The sequence below is a fragment of the Lepus europaeus genome, chromosome 13, assembly GCF_033115175.1.
Source record: "Lepus europaeus isolate LE1 chromosome 13, mLepTim1.pri, whole genome shotgun sequence".
NCBI classification, from domain to species: Eukaryota; Metazoa; Chordata; class Mammalia; order Lagomorpha; family Leporidae; genus Lepus; species Lepus europaeus.
The window spans coordinates 2,004,128-2,018,577 of NC_084839.1; the positions used below are offsets into that span (position 1 = coordinate 2,004,128).

At 49.7% G+C, this 14,450-nt stretch overlaps 1 protein-coding gene across 1 annotated transcript in view; it reads right to left on the minus strand.

Moving 5' to 3' along the window:
- EIPR1 (EARP complex and GARP complex interacting protein 1) overlaps positions 1-14,450 on the minus strand; it is a 126,364-nt gene that overhangs the window by 28,547 nt on the left and 83,367 nt on the right. The window contains exon 4 of the mRNA XM_062208902.1: positions 10,087-10,243. Coding sequence (XP_062064886.1) covers positions 10,087-10,243 — 157 coding nt within the window. The remainder of the gene's footprint in view (positions 1-10,086; positions 10,244-14,450) is intronic.

The window sequence follows — 14,450 nt, forward strand, 5'->3', positions numbered from 1 at the left end:
GGAGGGCAGTGCGGCTGGCAAGTGAGGACTGGGGCTGCTGGCTGTCCCCAAGTCACAAACATCCGTCAACCACAAATGTGACCACGTCCCACATTTTTGTCAAAAGCCTCTGTTTGAGAAGCAATAAAAACTTCTTTAAAATTTCTCTGAAACAAAAAAATTGGCATCTTTATGGGCATCAAAAAATGCCTCGGGGACATCTCTGCTGAGGGCATCACGCTGAGCACCACAGCCTCTGGAGTGGCCAGAAACTCATCCTGTCGGTTCTGAAAGGCACAGACACAGTCACGTTTCCCACGCTCCCCACGTCTCAGCCTGCCACACGGGACTCCGAATCACACGACGCTTTCCGTAGCATCAGGGTTCCCCAGGTGGACTCCAGGCAGGGTCATCCAGGCACCACTGGAGCTCTACCCGCCCAGGTCAGCTAAGCTCCTATCACACACATGGGCAATTCCATTCCGAGAGCCCGGAAGGCCATGCTGCTGGCAGTACCTGCTGGCCCTGTTTTAAAGTGAATACACAGATGGGGGAGCCTCCTGTCTTCTGTCCCCACACACACAGCCCACGAGACACTGGAGCTGGCACCCAGTCTAGGGCTTAATGCCACATGAGCCACGAGCTGGGCCGGGACACCCAGTCTGCTAAGGGTCACTGAAGATGGGCCTTCCTCACGGGGGCAGGGAGCGGGCACACACGGAAGGCCATGGGCCACCCACACAGCTGGATGTCTGCCACTCATTTCTGAGGCGTCCCGGCAGTCACATCTGCACTGCACAAATCTGAAGACAAGAGGAGCTCGCCTGCCGCGTGTGCACTGCAGCAGCCAATCTCTGACGACCCAGAGATTCCCACAGCAGAGCGGAGGGGAAATCCGGGTCCTCCAGAGGAGCTTGTGGCCAGTGCTTGCCAACCCATCTGTACACCACCAGGTGAGGAGAGCAGCCGCTGGTTTAGCTGGGTGAGAAAGCTCACAGCCTTTCCTTCTGGGGTCACTCTAAGCTGGGTGTGAGCTGGTAGCAGAGCATGGTAAGAGAGTTTGTAGACGCCCTTAAAGGAAAAGACACGGGAGCCACCAGAGACAACATGGCATACACCATCTGCATGTCAGGGTCACCTCCAGCTCCTTGCTGCCGCCTGTGCGCCCGCAGTGCTGTGAAGGGCAGGAGAGATGACGTACAGAGACAGGAGGCTAGGGAGCTGCTCACCTGGGAACTCCAGGGACAGCCTCCCATCTGCTGTGTCTTCCCACCCCCAGATAAAGGGGAGCCTGGGCCAGCTGATGAATGGAAACCTATAGGGGACACAGACACACACACACACAACAGGCTGCATTCACACAAGAACCGTCTACCAGGATGACGGAGTCAAAGAGCAAGGACCAGGTTCACTTTCTCAGAAAGCTATGATTTCTTTCTTTATACGCAAATGCTCAGGCGTACCAGGATCAGATACTGTGCCTGCAAACTTTCCTTCTGATTTGCCACCGAGTGGGGTGGCTGTCTTTGTGCTCTACCTGTCAGGCGTCCCCTCCACTCTGCCCTGGTGGCCAGTCCTTCCTGCCTGCACATGAGCCCTGCCCCGGCTGCCGCTAACTCTCGCTTCTCCCCACCTTACTCCTTCACCTACTGGTCTTCATCCTACAACACATATTCACCTAAGCTGCCATGCAGGCAGCTCCTCCTTGCTCTTCTCTAGGGCAGAGTCAGCTCCGACACAGGGCCAGGTTGGCAGATCCCTGCAGGAGAAGAGCATCTGTAGGGTGCGCCCAGAGCTGTGATGTAAATGAGATGGCGAACACTGCACGGCAAGGAGGGTTCCTTTACGGCTTGTTCCATCTCTTACCCAGGGTGACACATCCGAAAATAACTGCTGTTTTATCGGCAGCACGCTCTGTGGTCCTGTTTGCAGCATACCTTATAAGAGCTGAGTATGCAAAGTGCAATACAAAGACTCATTCTATCTGAGCATGGATCATCACCATGAAACCAGTGCTGCAAACCAGAGACCCTCTGCACACTCGCTGCTCCAAACTCGGAAGTTTTTATCTCCTTGTCCATAAAAGTCACGCGCTCCGTCGCTCTCTACCAGTGCATCTGAGAGGGCATAAAACAACAGTAACAAGTGCAGAGCAAGGCAGCGCACGCCCCATACACGGACGCACAGCTCCTTCGTGACCACTGAGAGAGACGCATGGCAGGGACTGCTTCTGTAAGCAGAGCCGGAGAAACAAACCAAGCAAGAGCCTCAGCCTCCTCACGGTGGCCTCCAGGGGCCACGACAGCAGGAATCCGGCTGATTTGGTGGTTTCACACCACTCAGAGAAGTGGCTCCATTTAAAATAAGTGGAGCATTATTAAAATAAGCAAGTTCACACTGGGGTGAGGGCAGCTTGAGGCGCAGCACAAGCGCTTGAGGCAACAGCAACATGGAATTAACAAGTCACATCATGTCCATGTGCGTCCTGATCCCCCAGCCTTTCAGGATGCGCTGTGAGGGTGCCATGGAACCTGGTTCTAGGTGGTACAGCTCCTAAGAGGCCGGCAGCCACCACCCCACCCCACACATGAGACAGCTACAGGAACTGCAGCGCCCGAGGGTTAGGGTGACCCAGGAACAAGGGTGTGAATGTGTTCTCACATTCAAAACACTTCCAGTCTATGATTTTACTGAAAACAGCAAGAAATATGAGAAGTCTTTGAAAAGTTCATAGAAAATGGGGCCGACTTAAAAAAGCTATTCATTTAAACCTCAGGTTTAAATCATCACAAACAGAACCTTCAGATGTATGATCTTCCTCTGTGATCTGAATGCTCATGTCGCAGAATTCACAGTGAAGTCCTAAACCCCGGTGTGAGGGCATCAGGAGGGTGCTTGGTGTAGCAATGAGGGCCCATGCATGGGGCTCTCACGCAGGGGATCAGTGTCTGTGGGCAGGGGCCTGAGGGGTTCCTTCTCCCTGCACCATACAAGGATGAGGAGACGGCACCATCTGTGACCCAGAGAGAAGGGCCTCCCCAGACACATCTGCCAAGGCCTTGGCCTCAGACCCCCAGGCTCCAGAACCAACAGAGGAAATAGCTGTCCTTTGCAGGTCTCCCAGTCTGTGGTGTTTTGTCATAGCAGCCAGGAAGATGGACATCCCCCCAAGGGGGACACACTGGCACTCATAGCCCAGGACACTGGACATCTCCTATGCTATCCCACGGGACATTGGACATGTCCTACCCTCTCCCCTGGGGGATGCACTGGCACCCATAGCCCAGGACACTGGACATCTCCTATGCTATCCCACAGGACACTGGACATGTCCTACCCTCTCCCCTGGGGGATGCACTGGCACCCATAGCCCAGGACACTGGACATCTCCTATGCTATCCCACAGGACACTGGACATGTCCTACACTTTCCCATGGGGGATGCACTGGCACCCATAGCCCAGGATACTGGACATCTCCTATGCTATCCCACGGGACACTAGACATTTTCTACACTCTCCCACGGGGGATGCATTGACACCCATAGCCCAGGATACTGGACATCTCCTATGCTATCCCACGGGACACTGGACATGTCCTACACTCTCCCATGGGGGATGCACTGGCACCCACGCTCTGCTCCCAGGCTCCAGGATACTCTTTTGCTTCTCAGAACTCTGCTGAAACAGCTTTTAGTCCTATCATTTAATGGAAACCTTCACCAAGATCCCAGGGAGGAGACAGGCTGCTCTTGTCTTACAAGTAATTATCTGTGCCTTCGGATTTTGCATTCCAAGTCTCCTGCACTGAGCTGGGTGTGTGCTTCACATTGTACTGTTGGTGCAGTGACTGCCCCTTCCTCATTCCCAACATTTATGCGGGCAAGGGAGACTCTGACAACCACCCTCCGTTTCACAGTGGATGCCTGAGCAGACCTGGAGGAGGACGACAGCTCCACAGGGTCTTGCACTGCTGTAAGACTGCTCGTCTCCTGCATGGCACGTGGTATCAGGCATCACTCTGCACCTACAGACAGCATTCGTTAGGAGCCGGTAGCCAGGGAGGCCCTTTCTGGGTACCAATGGGAAAACCTTACAGCTCACACGCCTGGGTCAGGTGAAACCAAGCAGGGCTGACATGAATCTCCCTGAAACCCGGGGACTCTTCAGTGCTGCTGCCAGCATAATTAGACAACCTTCTGTGTCAGTAACGGGAGGATCCAGCTCAGTTTCTAACCCTCACACACAGCTATCATTTTAGTCTTTGCAACACTTAACCTAAGCCGATTTCCACTATTCTGTGGCACGAAGCTAAAGTGGAGAAAAATGGGAGAGATGAGGTCCAGGCCCTTTCTCACAGATGAAACACCTTGAGGGTGTGGCGGGCTCAGACACACGGCTTTTCTGTCTCTCCTCTCCGATCCCGGCACCACAGTTCACATCCTTTTCTCTAACAATCATCGTCACGTGTGCACTTGCCCTCCAGGGGATCCTACACGCTCAGCCCACTGGCATCTCAGCACCATGTTGACTACCCTGGCATGAAAGAGGCATTATCCCCAAAAGGTTGCCCAAAGAAGCAGAAGTCAGTTGGCCGCAGTGCAGTGCCACAGCTGCTGGGGAGGCCGCCACAGAAAGGCGAGCATGCTGACCACGGCACTGCTTCACGCTGACTGCCACAGATGCCTCCATCCCCATCTGGGCAGTGAGCGGGAGGGGCTGCAGCTGCCTGCCATGAATTCCACTGGAAAGCTCTGTTACTGATTTGCGCAGCTTCCCCTCTGGAGGAGCGTTCCTTCACCGGGGTGGCGGGTCTGCCACGCAGGACACCCAGCACAACGAGCGAGTGGCAGAGCTGCTGTTACTTGGACGTAGCTTCCCATCGCCGGCAGGGAGCGCTAATCTACAGCTCAGGTGCCGCACTGCTGAGCAGCTGGAGGGCCTCTTTGTCATCAAAAGCAGATGGAGAACCATAAAATTACCCTGTGGTGGCTAATCAGCCATCGAGCCGACGGCGAGGACAGCGCGTCGAAACGGAACACTCGGGAGTTGATTGCCTCCTTTTGCTCTCACCCACGCGGTTCCAGGAAGCCTCCCCTCCACGGGCCCCAGAGGCGGCTGGTGTCAACAGGAGCCGGGTGGGCGTGAAGTGCCAGGAAGCAGCCGAGAAGGTGGCAGGTCTGCACTCAACCTCCCAGAATTCACCACCAATCTGTACACTCTATTGAAAACAACGTTCTTAGCTATCAGCTTAATCTTGACTCAAGGAGAAACCTGATTCTTTACAGAAGAATAATCACAGACAATAGAAAAAGGGAGGGTTTTAACGAGAGCTTCCCTATCCACTCTGGAAAAGTGGTATCAACTACAAGTGTAACCTTGGGATTAACCTCTTTTAGTGTCAGTTTCTTTAATGGTAATAAGGTAGATTTCTATTAATCCTACTTATTTATCCTTGTATGACTCATCTTGTTCCAGAAGGAATTTCAGGTGGCTAACAAACATGCCCTAAAATATGGCGGTGTGAGAAAGGTTGAAAATGGCTCAAGCATTACACCGGATAGACACAACCATTCCTAAGGGTCCATTCCAGTCCCACCAGGTAGCTGGCTGTCCGCTGAACTGACTTCACCCATGCAGACAATGCAAAGGAATGATGTCCAGGGTCCTCCTTGGCCAGAACACTCACCCATGACTGTGTCCCATCAGGGGCAGGTGCCTGGGCCAGAATAGCCAGGACGTCATCTGCTTTGATGCCAAAGGGAGAGTGGAAGGAGGTGCTGGCCTTCAGCTTTGATTCATTAAAAACAGAGTTACGTGGCAGAGTAAGTGCCAGAGAGTGTCCACTGCATCAAATAAATTCGGAGCTGGGAAGGGGGTCAGAAGCCCCTATGATCACCGTTGCTTTCACAGGTGGGAAGGGACTTGTGTAGCAACCCCTGCCCAGGCTAGAACCTGCAAACCTAAAGTCAGAGCCCAGAACTATTCCCACAAAGCCCATCGCTGCCTCCACATGGTCCACACTGACCACACAAGCTAATCGAGGGTAAGGAGAAACATGTTGGAAAAGAAGCAGCTCTATTAACCTCAAAATGAGTAATTCCCCCATAAAGCACAGTTCATCTACATTAGCTGGGCAACATTCAGACATTCTCAGAACACTACCAGGCCATAGTGTGACGCTGTCCAACCAGCAGGGAGGCGACCGTGGCGGCTCGGGGATCCTGGGTCAGAGAGCAGCAGAGAGTGACCCCAGGACATCCTCCTGCCTGTATGTGCTGCAGGATGAGGACAATCCCTGCGCGTGGGCCCACTGGATGAGGACAATCCCTGTGCATGGGCCCACTGGAGGAGGACAATCCCTGCGCGTGGGCCCACTGGAGAGTCACACGAGGGAAGCCATGCAGAGAGCTGGGAAATGGGTTCCCTACACCTCTCAAAGTCCTGAGTCCCCTCTGTGGCAGGCGCTGTCCTTGGTGCTGAGAACACAGCCAAGGCCCAACTCTGTTGGGGAGGTTCTCAGGAAGCTCGGAATCTGCCCAGGAAACCACATGAGAGCAGGAGTACGGAGTGGTGACCACGGCGATGGAAAATGACAAATCTGGGTAAACTGAAAGACCTCCTGGGAGGGGTGACCATGAGCTGAGATGCCGCTGGGCTCTTCTGAACACTGCTGGTCATGTGGCAGCCTCTCAGCTCCACTGCAGAGCCCCTGACGTTCCTTATACCAAGCCCTGCACTGCTGAGGTTTCCTAACACATGTGGTAGTGCCTCCTTCCCAGAGATCCTGCCACACAACCTTCAGCTCTGATTCAGACACAGAGGTTTCCTATAGAGCAATGAGCAACTTTCAGCGACCCCACCCCAACCTATGAGCAGTGGGGACCAGAAATCAGGCTCTGAATATGCAGGCACCCTCTGCCAGCTCCTGGGCAGCCTAGCTCAGGGACACATCTGACTGGTGCTCAAGCTGAGCCCCAGTTGCAAGGCCTTTTATCATCTTGGCTTGGCCTTTGCTGGAGATGAGCAGAGGGCTGGACCCACTGTGTACCCAGCTCAACCCCTGCTAATTGCAAGGCTGGAGCCCTACTGTGTGCTCAGCTCAACCCCTGCTCTTTGGAGGGCTGGAGCCTCACTGTGGCTCAGCTCAACCCTTGCTCATTGGAAAGCTGTAGCTCCATTGTGTGTCCAGCTCAATCCTTGCTCAATGGAGGTCTGGACCCACTGTGTGCCCACCTCAATTCCTAATCATTGCAGAGCTGGAGCCCCACTGTGTGCTCAGCTGAGCCCTTGCTCAATGGAGGGCTGGAAAAGACACGCACGAGATGGGTGAGCTGCACTAGGACTTTAGTCTGCCCCAGAACAAGCAGATCAAAGGCTTCGAGGGCAGGAGTCCCCAGATGCTTTCTTGGGCTGGGGGCAGACTCTAGCCGCTCAGGGGCATGATTTGTGATCATGGAGATCACTCTGTAGCATTCCCAGATGCTTCCTCTCCTGGATCTGCTCTCAGCACCAATTTATAAGCCAAAGAGAAACACCAGAATGCCTTTGGTTGACCCCAAACAACACTGCATTTACCAACTTAATTTCTAAAAATCAGATCCCGAGTCTAATCATGAACCCTCAACACCACTGAAGACCCCTGGAAGAGTGTACATGACAGAATCAGCTGCTGGCCAACTGGACACAGAGAGACTGGTCCACACACTCTGCTGGCAGGACATAAAGCAGGCAGTCACTCTGGGAAAGTGCACCGCTTTTACAAAACTACACACACACTGCTAGCATGACTACACTGGACATATGTGCACTCTGGTGCATTTGTGCTCATGTAAAAGCCCATATGTTCATGCTCACCACAGCTTGGTTCATCAAAGTCCAATACCAGGGAAAGCCCAGATGTCCTTCGACATGTGAAGGGTTAAGCAAACAGTGTTTCAGCCACATTGTGGAATACTCCTCAGCCACAAACAAAACACTATTGGCTGATAATGCAACAACTTGAGAATTAAGCAACAAGGCAACCATCAGGGACTTGGCTAAGTGAAAAAACTTAGTGGCAAAGGTTGCTCGGTATATGTAACATTTACATAACATTCTTTAAATGGCAAAATTACCCATACAGAGCACAGATCAGTGCTTGTCAGCAGCTAAGGTGGACAGGGAGGCACCCATGGCTACAGGAAGGAAGCAGACAGGACCCATGCATGGGGCTGCTGTGCATCCCGACTGCCGTGGCAGCTCCATGAACCCGTATGTGGTAAACTGGCACAGAAGTAAACGTTCACACACAGGTGCATGTAAACCTGACGAATTCTGCACTCCATCAGTGGTTTGCACCAGGGCCAGCTCCCTGGCTGCAGTGCGGCCCTGTGGTATGCTAGGGTCTCTCTGTGTAATGTCTACAAATATGTGTTTGAATCAAAGCAAAAGGCTCCAAAAGAAAGGAAAAGGGAAAAGGTGCAATAATGTACAACAACAAATCAGGAATACTTCGAACAATGGAGACAAACTCAAACAGTAGCTTTCCAAGGTGATCCAGGAAGACAGCTGAATGTGTGTGTGTTTAAGTATCCACAACGCCTTCCCAAGTTCCCCTTGCATTTCAGTCTAATGGGCACATCCCCACCGTGTGCACTGTGGCCTGCCTTCCTGCACAGTATGTGTAGTGGAGGAGCTGCACAGGTAGAAGCTGGGAAGAGGACTGGTGGCTCCTCATTCCCAGCAGGGCCACGGTCCCTTCTCTGGGCTCACCTGTCTGAGTGTACCTGAGTACACAGGTCTGTATACCTGCACACAATCATGTGTGTACATCTACCAGCTGAGTGGCATACATGTGAAAACGCATGCACGCACACACACATCCCACTTACCCGGAGAGTCCATGTGTATGCACATGAACACACATGTACATGTTCCGGCACAGATGTGTCCACCCATGTGTACCTGAACACATGCATGCACACACACAAATGTTGGCTTTCCGGGGAATGTGGTCATTGTCTGTGATGTGCCATGTGCCTAGCACTGAGACTGCAGCACTCAGTCCAGTGACGGTGCTGAGCCGATTGCTCTGGGGATTCTGGGACTCCTTGTCAGCCACCCCTCATTCTGCAAGACTGAGGGTGGCTTTACTGCTGGCCACACCTTTGTAAGAAGACACAGCCACTGACCTGGAAGTAGCACAGCACTGACAAGGGCAAAACCACCTCAAAGGGACACAGAAGATCAAAGCCTGCTCTCCCCACACCTGTCACGGACTGGCGTCAGTCCCAAAGACCACCTCGTAAGCGCATCCTTCTAGCAAGATATTACCTGCACCCTTGGGGGCCACACACAGGGTCTCAGTGGTCTCTGTGTGCCCACACCTGTCCTGCTCATTAGCTGTTTATACTCGGGGCTCCCCAGGAGATTTGAACACCCTGAGGCCAGGTGTCCCCGACCTGGTAGGGTGTATGCAGCAGGTGCTTAACAAGTATTTGTTGCATTAAACTGATTTAATTGGGAGGGCTGACTACCACAGAACTGAAAGAAAGAACCAACTGTACAGCATATCTGAGTCTCTTCCTTGAGGCCACACGCACGGAGAGGCAGAGTTCTATTAAGTTAACAGCGATCATCACAATTGTTGCAAATGCCTGTCACGGCATGCCCTGCAGTCCCCACATGAACCCAAGCTTCTCAATCTCACTGAGGCATCAGCAGTGCCACAGGATAGATAGTCATGACCTTCCTGGAAGGCCTTCGGAGCTGGCCGAGTAGCTGGGCACAGCAAACTCCCACCCACACAGGCAGTGATTGGCCAGGGAAGCCCCAGGACTGAGAGGGCAAAAATGGGGACAAAGCCATGCAGGGGTTGGGGACAGTAGCCACACACATCAGGCCTGCGCAGGGGCCTACAGGAAGGGGGACAGGGCATTCAACCAAGAGTCACAGATATTGTAAGCTCATGTGCAGTGAGTGCCCCACTATGTTGTCGCACTCCAGGACACTGGGCAGAGGGCAGGCCAGGCCGTTACTGCACTGTGGCAGGGTCTGTCACGGCACCCAACATGCATGGTGTTGTAGGATTGTTTCAGAAGCCCGCAGGCCTGCTCCGTGAGTCCTACCAGGCCACGTTGCCATGGGCCGCGTCGTCCAGGTGACACAGCAGCTCCAGCGTCTGTGCGGGGCTTGCAGAGTCGTCTGGGGACTCGTGGCCGCCTGATTCCAGTTCCTTTGGCATCCTCCACACGGCCGCACATGTCTGGACTTTGCTGTCAGAAGCTGAGCACAGAGCAGACCGTCAGCAGAACACACTCCTGGACGATGCTCCAACATCACATGACCTGCCCTTTCCAACACGGAAAATCACAGGCAGCAGAGAGGCAGAGAGAGCAGACTGCAGGCAGCAGGCAGCATGAGGTGTGCTGTAATTAGCACCACGTTAACCCACTTTATCCTTGTTTTAAAACCACCATTCTGTTCCAGAAGAAAATTAAATTTCCTCAAAACCGATTTCTATCCTTCATCAATTTTCTTCAATGGTTTTCAAAAAAGGAGGCAAAGTGGGGAACTACAGATCTGGTCCCCATGCACACAACTGAGACTGGCGTTAGGTGGGTTTTTCCCGTCACAGCTTCGTGGGGTTGTCAGTAAGCACAAAGCACTCCACTCAGCACTGCCATCAGTCACTCCAGCTCAGTTTACCCACAGAGGTGAGCATCTGGGACTGGGGGGCGGGAGTCCAGCCCAGCTAAGGCTGCATCTGACATCAGAGCGCCTGCAGGTGACTCCCAGCTCCGGCTTTGACCCCACTGTCTGATGAGGCAGACCCTGAGAGGCAGCAAGTCAGTAGGTTCCTGACACAATCAGTTCCTGCATTGAGCTGTGGGCTCTCAGTTTTGGCCTGGCCCAGCACTGCCTGTTGCAGGCATTTGAGGGGAAAAGCCTTTCTCTCTTTCTCTCTCTCTCTCTTTCCCCCTTCTCCCTCTCCCCCCCTTCTCAAAAAAGTAAATAAGTAAATAAAAAATTTTAAAAGGTGGTCTTAAATAAATGATGATAAAACAATTAACAGGTTTCAACAGGAAATCATTAATTTATAACATGGAGAATGTAACAGTATTATATGAGGGTACTTCAAAAGTTTTCAGAAATAAAATTAAAAGACAATTTTATTTTGGGCAAAAAGGATTTGAAATCCACTATTAAGAAAAACACATAACAGGGGGTCTTCAAAAACTTCATGAAAAATGAATCATGAAAAAACTACAGGTAGATTTCAAACCTACTGACACCAAATAGAGCTTATCTTTTAATCTCATTTCCCACCAAAAATTTTAAGTACCCTTATATACAATGTTAGAACATGGAAACTTGCTCCATGAGTGACATTTCCTACAGATGAACTAAGAAAAAACAACAGATACAGCATTGTAACAATAAGGACCTTCTATCACACTAAAAACAGTGACACTTCTTATCAGCTATCATGGTCCTTCAATCTAAATATCAGCTAATGAACCAAGAAATACAACAGTGAACACAAGACATCGAGCTTCATGGATATTTTTATTATTAGCATCATCACCCATGATCAGGTAACAATATGTAAAAGGATCAGGATTTCAACCAAGAGTTCTGTTGGCAAATTCAGTGCCTGTTTCATACTTTGTTGGGCCTACAGGAATATGGAATTGTGGCTTAAAGAAACATTTATACCTTTAGTAATGAAAACACAGTATACAATGGTTTCTACCTACTTGAGAAATAATTTTTTGCTGACGTTTTCAACCACAGAGTCCTCCTATATAGCCCTTGAGACTGGCAGACTCTCCTGGAAATATGAGAATAACTGAAGAAAGAGCTGGCAACATGGAGAGGAGACATGAAGGCCGGCAATGCTAACCCAACAGAGGCACAGATTGTACTAACCTGTCTAAATGTCAGAAAAAGAAATGTCCATTCTGAGAAGTGATGGAACCAAACTGTGGCTATGTTGCGAAACAAATGAAGTGCACAAAATGATTAAGGTCGAGAACAGTAAAATCGCTGTTCTGTAGGAGAGGTGTGCAGTGGCAGATTCCCCACTAACAAATCCCTTCTCTGGAGAATTCTGTGCAGGACTGCTTTCCTGTGACAGTGCTCACCTAATTCCATGGTACCCTTAAGATGGCCACAACGGCTCTTAGGAAATTGTATTTTACCCTCAGGTAAGCTATTTCCCTTCAAAGCCTACACCAGACATGGAGCTTCAATGAGAAGGCTGGGTGTCTGCTTTCTCACACACTGTTCTGGCATTCCAGGGTCCATCAACCTGATACAGCGGAGAAACCAAGGGAGGAACTTCCAGGAAAACACAGCTAATAGAATGAACCCTAGCTTCCACTTCCATTCCATCCCCATACCCTGCTGAGGTTATAATAAGGAGGGGTTTTGGGATTCTGTTTTCTTTTCAAGACATAAACCCACAAGGAGGAGAAGAGCGATGGGATTTTGAAAGTTGGAAAGCCACTGGCTCAGAGAGAAATAACAGACCATGCCCAAGACAGCAGTGGGGAGAGCTCAGAAGCAACCTCGTTCATGAGCAGGCCCAGGGTCAGGTGGCACCAGGCCATCCCCTGAAAAGGTCCCACGTGGGACCTGGATTGAGTATGGCTGCAGCCCAGTCCTGACTGTGGCAGGCATTTAGGAAGTCAACCAGTGAAAGGGAGCGCTCGCTCACGTGCTCTCTCTCTCTCTCTCTGTCCTTCTGCCTCTCAAATCTATTGTTTTTTTAAATCTTAAAATTCAAACAAAATTGTATATTTCTAGAAAAACTGAAACTTAACAGAACTGACACTAGAAGAAATAAAAACTCTGAATAGATCAGTATCTCTTTAACAAACTGATTCTAATATGAAATTTCCTACAGAGAAACCATGAGGACCAGGCAGCTATGATGACTTCCAAGCATTTAAAGTAAAAACAAACAAACCAAAATACACAGCAATACAAGAAGAGCACGGGGAACATTCCCTGACAACAATATATCAAGATTTTTAAACAAGGGAAAATTAATTCTCTTGAGAAGATGTAAGATTCTTCAACAAAATATTAGTAAATCAAATTCAGTATCATATAAAGAGCAATAATTTCACACACGAATGAGATTTATTCAAAGAATATGTTATTTATGATTTGAAAAGTAGGCAATATAACTCATCACATTAGCAAACTAAAAAAAAAAAAAAAAAGACCACCATAGAAGATATCTAACTGATACAGCTCAATGCCTATTTCTGATAATATTCCCAACAAAAGGAGAAAGAGGAAACAAAGTGGAATATTTACTGTCATAAGAAATCTACACTCGCCAGCGCAGCGGTTCAACAGGCTAATCTTCCGCCTGTGGCGCCGGCACACCGGGTTCTAGTCCCGGTTGGCGCCGGATTCTGTCCCGGTTGCCCCTCTTCCAGGCCAGCTCTCTGCCATGGCCCGGGAGTGCAGTGGAGGATGGCCCAAGTGCTTGGGCCCTGCACCCGCATGGGAGACCAGGAGAAGCACCTGGCTCCTGGCTTTGGATCAGCATGGTAGAAGACCTTTCTCTCTGTCTCTCTCTCACTGTCCACTCTGCCTGTCAAAAAATAAAATAAAAATAAAATAAATTAAAAAAAAAATAAATCTACACCCACCAAGTCTCACTGCAAACAAAGTGGCTGTGGGTGAAATAGTACAAGCTCTCCCTTAAGAACGGGAAAGAGACGAGCATGCCCTGTGCTACTCTCCCAGTTAACACTATCAGCAAAATGGCTGAACAAAAGGACAATGCAAAGAAATCATCTGGAATTCTATAGATTAGCAACCAAAACGTAGAAAATGAAATTTGAAAGAAAAATGACATTAATGACATCGCTAAAAAACAAATACCCCATAGTATCTCAAATTAAGATGTGCATGAATCTGTACACAGTAAAACAAAGTAAAATGCTGAGAGAAAATAAAGACCTAAGTAAATGGAGGACATACCATGTTCATAGATTGGAAATGTCACTACTGTAAACAGCCGTGAGTCTCAAAGTTCCTTAAGTTTTACTTTAGAATTCAACAACCAACTTCTTAATTCTTAAAATGCACGTGAAAATGTGAATGATCCAGAAAGCCCAGATAATCATGAGAACAACAAAACTGAATGATTTGCAAAGCAGGTATCAGTTTACTATTTGGATAATGATAGGTTAACAGTACGGAGGAAGAGAATGGAGTCTAGGAGTGAAACAGCTTACTTACAACAGAAACATCATTGCACTGGGATGGACAGAAGAAAATATTAATAAATGACGTCTGATCAACTGTGTACCCACATGAAAAATATCCTATCTTACAACATATTGAAAAACTGATTCCAGATAAACTTAACATAAAATGTAAAAGACAAATAATGCAAGTATTTTCTAGAATGCCACAGTGGAATATTCTTATAATCTTGGGACATGCAAAAATTTCTTAAATGTCA